The sequence below is a fragment of the Myripristis murdjan genome, chromosome 10 (assembly GCF_902150065.1).
Source record: "Myripristis murdjan chromosome 10, fMyrMur1.1, whole genome shotgun sequence".
Taxonomy (NCBI): Eukaryota; Metazoa; Chordata; class Actinopteri; order Holocentriformes; family Holocentridae; genus Myripristis; species Myripristis murdjan.
The window spans coordinates 20,194,092-20,203,243 of NC_043989.1; the positions used below are offsets into that span (position 1 = coordinate 20,194,092).

Consider the following 9,152-nt stretch of genomic DNA (forward strand, 5'->3'; position numbering starts at 1 on the left):
TGGCATATACACCCTTCTTATGCCCATCCGAATATATTAGGAAAAGTGTCTTACTGTGCCGTTGTAGGGCTTTATATCCAGATCCATTTACCACATCGATAAAAGTGACACTTTTAGGGATAGATATCGTTTTCATCCATTAACTTGTAGTACAATGGCATTTTCTATTTTAGTGAATATAAAACAGTATAACCTTCCATACTGTGATATTTATGGCTGTGTATTTTTGCATTTGGGCTGTGAGTTCTTCGGACACACAAATAAAGAAGTGTCAATACTGATAAAATTATACTCTGGCATACACTAATACATTGATGTCATCATGTATTACTGGAACCTTCGCAGATATAAATCAAGGATGTTCTCTGGTTTGTCAAGAGTTTCACATGTGGACTTTGCCTTTGCACAATACCAAAACACTTTCCAGCTGGATAGGCATACAGAGAAGCAAAATAACACAGGCCTTTTCTATTTAAAGAAAAACAACACCTCTGTATTTATTCATGAGTTATACAAGATAAGATACATTATACAGTATATACAAAATCTCACCATGTCTTAAAATATCAAAAGAGATAATAGTACAAATATCTAGCACTTTTTCCTGTAGAAAAACCTGTTTGTTGTTGTAAAATAGGCTAGATCCCTCAGATAGTTTGCTAGACTAAAGTTAGTCATCAGTTGTTTCATGTGAAAGGTGATATTTATAAATCAGGCTGTGGGGTTATTTTGAAAAAGCTGCATGTGCCAAGCATGTATAGACTACGTATGTAAACTAATGCCTCCGTGCCTGCAAAAGTATGTAGTATGTGCAAGGACTTTTGTGTGTGTGTGTGTGTGTGTGTGTGTGTGTGGAGAAGACATTGTGCATGGTGACTGCGGTCTACCACTGTTAGCTTCCAGGTTAAACGCATGTGTGGCTGCTAATCATCAATCCATTATCATCGGTATACACAGTTTGGAAGGCATGCGTCTGTCATGCAACTTTTTACCATTATCCAGCATGACCTCTGTATCCATGACTTTTGATATAAAACACTTTTTTTTTTTTTTTTTTTTTTTTTTTTTTTTTACTTTGACACATTTTAGAGTGTCATCTTGAACCTGAATAGAGGGACCAATGGTGCACTCAGGCCTTGGAGTCCATTTACTGCTGTTGGAGAAATCCACCACTAGGAGAGCTTTATCTAATGTAAAAGAACTGGACAAGTAACACAGTAGGTCTAAATATCCACAATCAGGATGTGACAAAACCAAACAAAAAACCCTTGCATTATTAAGGGTACATTTAAGCTGCAGTGATATCTTCTCAGTCCATCAGTAATAAAATGATAGTCCCAGTGTTGCATACTGGCTATGTCAGTGGTTGTATGTTCCCGAGGGCTACTGGCGTTTCAGACAGTGGTGTGGTGTGCACTCAGCCTGTTCCTCCAGCTCAGGGCAGGGGGCGCCAGCATTAGCCGGCCTCAAGAGGATGTAGCGGGTACGGTGGCGGATACCGCCCCGGGAGCAGGGGCCCAGACACAAACCCCAGGATGACCAGAGTGACACCTCACAGTCCAGTGGTGTCTCTGATGTGGGGAGGAGGGGCGGGGGTGTATAAAAAGTATGGAAATACATAAGGGCAAATGGGTGGATGGGGGGAAAAGAGGTAAGTATGTAAGTACATTATAGAGACAAATGTGTGGAGAAACAAGGATTGTTTGTATTAGCATAGACGGTCTTGCAGCCTTACCTGAGAAGCGCTGGGGACTGATAGAATTGGGCAAAATATGATTGGACATGGGATTTTGGCGGACGGGTGCTCTATTCTGTCGTGTCAGCTTTATGCTGGCGATTGGCGGCAGCTCCTGTAGGCGTGGATAGTAGAAGGAGTTGGCTGGGTGATTGGGCATCTGAGATGTGATCTGAACAAAACAGCAGAGTACAGCCAGACAGTCAGTCAGATATAAATCATCAGGAGATCCAGCAGAGTCTGAACTGAGTTCAAGTATACAATAGTACACTTTAAAACAAACAGCATGCCGGAGTGGGCAAGGATAGGTGGTCTATTATGTAAGAGAAGCCCGTTTTACTTGAAGCACCTCAGGTCAGGCATGTGGTCTGCCAAGCTATCACTAACGTGGAGACAGCTAAGAATGATATCCAGTTTTCTTATATGCTGCTCATCTATTTAAAGAGTAAGATTACTGTTGTCCTCCTTGCCTGCTGACACTTTTCAAATGGAAGTTAAGGGAGGGAGTGAATGCATGAATAACAAATGTATCAGTGACTGGAGGGATGGATAAACTGTTTTGAGGATATGAACCCCACATTTCAAAAAGACAATGAGGTGGAGAAAAGTGGCCACAAACTGAAGCACACCAGCGGTAAAAAAGGATTGTTTGGCTCACCCTTGTGATGTTTTCTGGAGGGTTGGTGGGGAAGTTGGGAGAGGAGAAAGTGAATCCACTGTCTGTCCCTGCATCATATGGCTGGAGGTCTAAGGTCACTTCCTGCTTCCACTGCCCACCCTCACAAAGGTTGAGGCTGTCCACACCAACAAACCAGTCAGGGCTGGGGATCACCTTCACCATCATGGAGAGCTGGTGTCCAAGGAGAGAACAGCAAGTTCAAACTTTATTTTTCCCATAAGGGAAATATGGCTTGCAATGAAAAAAAAAAATCACAAAAGAAGAGAATAATGATAAACAATACAACCACAGTAAGAGCAGTAAAATATAAAACCACAACAAAACACATAACCCCAATATGGACCTAGTTTAGACCATCGTCATTCTTTTAAGATAGATCAATTAATCAATCAATCAATTTTTATTGTCCCACCAAGTCAATATTCTGCACTAATGTCCCTTGTCAGTTGATAGCATCTGGAAAAACGAAGCCCAAGGAGAAAAAAGTGTTGTACCAAGTTACATCATACTTTAATGTGCTGCTTTTGTAGCACTGGCTTTGGAAACAAAACAAAAATTTAATAAGTGCAAAGAGATGAACAGTTGTATATACACAAAAAAGGAATTACATGGTCTCTCACACACACACACACACACACACACACACACACACACACACACACACACACACACACACACACACACACACACAGTGACTGCTGGAAGTTATAAACTGTGTGACTTATAAATGCAGGGTTGGGGAAGGCTGTATGCGTGTGCCTGCATGCACCCACTCGCTTTCCTGTCCAGGGTTACACTGTGCTCCCTTCTCCTGTGTGATGGATGTTTCCTGAAAGCTGGTGACCTCATACAGGAAGTGGCCCAGGGGTCAGCACACGCAGAGGTGGCAGACGCCCAGAAAACAGCATTGAGAGACTCAGCGCTGCCTCCTCCAAGCACTCCAGTATTAGTGGACCTGGGCAGAGTTTCTCGGGACAGCTTGGGACGGGACAGGAAGGAGGAGCTGGATAAGTGGCACTGGCACAAACGTCAAACCAGTAGATCAGGGTGGGACAAACCACTGGGGGGTAGGTAGTGTCAGCGTGACACATGGGGCCTGTTTCTAGCCTGTAACACACAGCGAGAGGGTGAGGGACCAACTCCAAAGTAGCTCTGTTCCTTCCCAGACTCCCCCACTGATCCCCTCCTTCCTTTCCTCTTTCCGCTATTCGCTGATATTCCTCCCTCCTCTCATCTTTTTCAGCTTGCCTTTCAAACAGTGTTCTTTTCCAAGAAGCCGTTCTGCTATATCCATTGGGCCACTCAGGGAGGATATCTGTTCAGGGGTATCTCTCTTCTCTGACATGGTGGTTTGCAATGTACGGGCCAGGAACTGTCTCTAGTGCACAGATAGTTACTTAAAGCTCCTGTGATCCCACTCACTCACACTTCATCCTGTTACAATTTCCCAAGAGCCCCAGAGAATCCCCGTGGAGAAAGGACACAAGTGGTTTTAAGTGTCCCATTGTACCATTTTGTCAACTAATCTTCTGAATTGTTACGGCTTTGAGAAGAATGCCGATTGGGTACTTCGATGTTTGTTGTTATCAGCCTGTTTTGGATTACATGCTCAACAGCAATGGTAGGGGGGGGGTTATGAATATGGAGATAGGAATGTGTTTGGGATTTTTGGGGCATTGTGTATGCATGTTTGGGTTTGTGGGAAAGAGAAATGGATGGTTTTGTTTGCGCGTGAGAGAGTAAAAGCGCGGGAGAGAAAAGATCAGGAGTATCAACTGTCAATTGATAAGCATCAACTAATCTGTCATGATCACGTTCTGCACAAAGTCAGTGATTGTCATGCCCTGGTGTTTCTGCCTTACTACCCACTGATCTAAAAACAGATGGACCTGGGCGTGCGCATATCCAGACGACAAGCCATTAAGCGGCTCTCCATGAGCAGCACTCACCAAAGATGCCCTCCTTCACGGTTGTTTATGATTTGAAGGGCTCCCAGGTTCAGACAGTGGAATAACCAATAAACAAATCTAGGTCACCAGACATGCAGGCAGGCACACTCCTATTTCGAAAACCTCCAGTCACTACCCACCCTTCCTCTTCACCTCCACCTCTTTTTCTAATTACTCTCCCATTCCATTCAAAATCTAGAAGAAGAAAAAAAAAAAAAACAAGAGGTGAACTTAATTTCTGGTTCAAATTCTCTCTCTGGTGTCCATGCCACCATAGCTTACCAAAGTGCCAGGCCTCATTCCCACCTCCAGCCCTCTGCCCTTTGCCCCCAAATTTAGCCAAGGCCTCAGTCATTGTCCGGTTGTAGTCTCAGCCCAACTCCAGTCCACATTTATTAGCCCACAGCACATAATAAACTCCATGCCATGGCCATTGCTACAGCCTAGGCTTTGGACACGGATACAGTCATAACTCCAGTCTCAATCATGCCCCAGTCCCTGCCTCAGCCTGCAGGTGTGTTTCTAAAACTTCAGCCTGGGCCTCTCTCGTGAGCACTGAGAGTTCAGCAGGACAGGCTGCAGACAGAGAGCAGACCATGCAGGACGGATGTGGGAGTTTGTGGCTGCAGGGCTTCGGAGCTTGTGCTAAACATAGGCTGATTGGATAGTGGAAAGAAGCGGTGAAGTGTTTTGGTTAGGGCGGATGAACTATGTTATATGGGGAGGTGCGGGGAAGGCCAGGTCACCAGATGACTGAATAGAAAGAGTAAGTATTCATTCATGTGTGTGTGAGCGTGCATTTATGGAAGTGTATTTTTCCTACTCAAGTTTTATGTGCGCATGAGTTGTGCCTACCAGTGAGCTCCGGGGCTGCATGAGCAACTCTGTGGAGCTGTGCCCAATGCCGTTAGGGATGCCGGCCGTTCGGTACATGGCGCCGACTGCCCGCCTCTTTCTGGCCTCCTTGGCCTCCTTCACCAGCTCCACTGTCACCCCGAGTTCAGCAAATCTCTGTACCCCTGCACTGGCTGGAGCACCCTCCTCCCACAGCCGAAATTGGCCATTATGGGTGACCGCTTAAAGCAAGCAAAGAAACATAAGACAGAGGAGAAGACAGTTACTGGAGTACAAGAGAAAAGACAAGATGCTTATTCACTGGAGCGCATATCAGTGTCAATTAAGTACCACAGAGGCTCGGCCAGATGGTGAGATCATTTCCACCATGGAGCCTGTGTGTATTTCGATGCCTGCCTCCAACTTCCTGTTCATAAAAAGATAATTATGAAGGAACTGTCCACATATATGTCTTTGGAGTTATTGCATGGTTATGGTTACAACTTTTCTCCATCTATCACTGATAAAACCACAACACAGGCTAGAGCTGCCAGTGGGGAGGTCAGGATCTCAGAGTCAGCAGCCGGACAGTGGGCAAAAAAAAAAGAAACACCTTCATTTTGAACTCATTTTGTTGATTCCCTTCCTTAAACCTTGGTCCAACTAAGACCGTTTGTTTCACATTCTCATGTTTAGTTTTGGTTATCTATAAAATCTGTTTGGAATCAAGAGACTGATTTAGGTAAAACTGTTTGTACCGCAGTTCCTGGAGCTCCACATTGAAACCCACAGAGCTGCTGGCCTGGGACCAGTGGATTTAAGGGCAGAGTAAGGTTAGCCAGCAACACACTGACAAATGCTCTGATGGTTCTGCCTTACCTAACCTTTCAAATTTATGCACAAACACACATAAACAAGCACACTTTCATTTTTAAACACTCCTGACACATACACACACACATACACACACACACACACACACACACACATACTGCACTGCACATTGTGCCCCGCACACTTCACACACTATTTTGTTTTTCCCCAAACTGCCATTACTTATGCACTTAATTGCATTTCCATCCTAACAGGTTTCCCACAAGCGTCAAGACCCTGAAATTCGATAACACATCACATTTAAGCCCCACCAAGAAGTTAAAGCCCACTTCCCGCCCCTTCTAAATCGCTCATGTTTTTTTTTTTTTTTTTTTTTTTTTTTTTTTTCTTGAGCTATGAGAAACTCCATTCCCCCTTCCCTCTGGCTCTGTCCTTGGTCCCCTGTCCGATAGTCTCCACAACAAAGCCATTACAAAGCCATCACAGGGCCCGAAACCCAACAGGTTATGTTTTTCTTGTATTGTGACTAATTCCATTTTCTTGACTCCTTTCCATTTTGCTTGAGGCTCCTGCTCTTGTGTTTTTCTTCCCTTGTGACAAAGCCCATTCCCTGTCCCCCCCTGTCCCCACGGGGCATGAAAATCCATAAGAGGTGTGCCAGAGTCCTCAGGCACTGTCTCTGTAAGGAGTAAGTAGGCCATCATCCTCTGGCAGGGCAACAGGGCACGGCTGGGTGAGCTGGAAACCAGACAAAGCCACGGCCGCCACAGACGGTGATGCACAAGAGTATTCTAGCACACACACACAAACATCTGCCATCCTATCCCCCACTATTTGGGAAAAAAAGAAAGAAAAGGGGCTTGAATCCCTTCCTCTCCTCCTGGCTCTGAGGTAAGCGGTCTGACCCCACCACACCCCAACTATCATCACCCATCTGCACCAGCCCTGAAACCTACACGCCGCTCTTTACCGCCAACACTGCGGTAAACCAGCGGAAAGTGTGGGAAGTAGTGTAAAGATTGAGAAAAATAGAGAAATATTAAAGATATGGGTGGAAAGAAGTTGGGAGGCAGAGCCCAAATGAAAGATTGAGGCGAACCAATGGGGTACATGCCCTGCTTCATCTGGTAGCATTTAGCCTGTCGTTCTTACTGCACTCTGCCTCACACTGCTTTGCTCATTAACATCTCTCATGCCGCACAGTGTGTGTGTGTGTGTGTGTGTGTGTGTGCGTGTGTGTGTGTGTGTGTGTGTGTGTGTGTGTGTGTGTGCGCTGAAGGCCCAAAGCCACCGTCACATGATGAGGTGAGAAAGACCTGGCCAGATCTGAGGCTGACCCAGTGTCCCAACAAACCAGACAATCCAGCTGTGGTCACTGTCTTGTTCCTTCGCTCATCCACTGTGTTAACATGGAAAATGTGCATGGGTACAGGGGATTTTCGCTGCTCTAACTGCCCAAAGAAAAGTCTGTAATAATACTGTAACAATCAATAATATGTGAACAATATCCCTCCATCCCTTTCTGCTGAGTAAGTCACCAAGAGCAGCTGAACATGTAAAAATCAGCAGCGTGGAGCATCAGTTGTTAGAAGAATACTCCAATGTTTTGGGCAAATGATTCTTTTTCCGACACATCAAGACTGAGAAAAGCTGTTTGATACCATTTTCATCTCTGGACGTCCCGTGGTTCAGCTCCTGTGAGTAACATTTCATGTTAGCTTAGCATAAAGACTTGACATCTATAGGAGTCGTTAGCCTAGCTCCGTCAAAGAAAAAAAATAAACCTTACAACAACTCTGAAGCTGTCTGATTTACACAGAGTATCATGTGTATTTGAAATACAGGTCTTGTAATTAAAAAAAAGAGAGAGAATCATTTTAGGAGAAGTTCATTTGTGTAGGATCTTCCTATACCTTCAGCGGTGCACCTGATCACTGCAACAGACCGAAGGATGAATGTTTAGAGGTTACAGTCCATTATCAAACTCGTTTCATTTCATTCATTTTTTTGAATTCCAAGACATGTATTTCATACAAATAACACATTGTGTTAATAAGACAGTCTTGGAGGTGCTGTGAGGTTTATTTTTTCACTTTGACAGAGCTAGGCTAATGACTCCCATAGACTTCAAGTCTTTATGCTAAGCTATCATGAAATGTTTCCTATAGGAACCGAACCACTGAATGCACAGAGGTGAAAACTGTATCGAACATCTTGTCTCAGTCTAGGTAAGTTGGAAACAGGGCATTTTGCCCAAAATGTTGGAGTATTCTTTAAAGGTGAGCTAAAATATTGACTAATGACCCATCGTCCGACTGTCTCAATGATAAGTTCTGTGCTTATTCAGTGTCAGTCAATTTTAAATAGTGCACCTTTAAGGTCAAATATAACATAAGAAGTGAGCTGATTTTGGAACAACCAATCTCTTTTTCTCGTGCAGTTTCTCTCACCTATGAGCTTGGACCACTGGGCAGGGGGCCGGAAGAGGGGGTACTGCTTTGGGAAGGTCTGAGGGCTCCAGTGACCTGTAAAGACCAGAATGTAGGAGGCAGGACCCCTAGCTGCGCACTCTGTCCCACTGATTGGTTGTGTGGGGCCGGCATAGGCCAACGAGAGCCTCAGCAGGATGAGGAGTAGCTGCCGCAGCCAACCACAGGATAGGCGCTCTGATGACATCATCTGAAAGAGACGGAGGAAAGAAAAAAATGGTTGTAAAAGTATTCCTCGCCCAAGGCAGAAATGTAATAAGTTTGCACACATCTGCTAAATGGTCAGGTTCCCTCCTCCACAAGCTCTGACAATCGTGTGTGTAAAAATTTACTGCCCATGCCCCTTACTTCTCTCCAAAACCACTAAAATGTGTGGCATACATTAAAATCACAGAAGCTACTGAACAGATACTGGTGTTCCAAAAGTGCGTTGGCAGTAATGCAATCTAATGTTTGTCCTTTGGCAAGCGAAAGGAACTCAAAGGATCTTAAACCTCTTCAACTCCGCCTGCCCCATTGGTGAGTGCGTCATCACGAATGCATGCTGCGCAGTCGAGCTTTGTTCAAACCCACAGGAGTTTTTAAATTCTCATGGAGATCCCAAGGTTTCTAAAGATACCAGAAATGTGCTG

At 44.7% G+C, this 9,152-nt stretch overlaps 1 protein-coding gene across 1 annotated transcript; it reads right to left on the bottom strand.

Moving 5' to 3' along the window:
• Positions 1-554: 554 nt before the first annotated feature.
• spon2a (spondin 2a, extracellular matrix protein) lies at positions 555-8,710 on the bottom strand. Its single transcript, XM_030062158.1, has 5 exons — positions 8,482-8,710; positions 5,219-5,439; positions 2,394-2,585; positions 1,736-1,907; positions 555-1,571 (listed from the first exon to the last, which is right to left on the bottom strand). The coding sequence occupies exons 1-5, from the start codon at positions 8,708-8,710 to the stop codon at positions 1,384-1,386; spliced, it is 1,002 nt and encodes a 333-aa protein (XP_029918018.1). The 3' UTR covers positions 555-1,383.
• Positions 8,711-9,152: the final 442 nt, after the last annotated feature.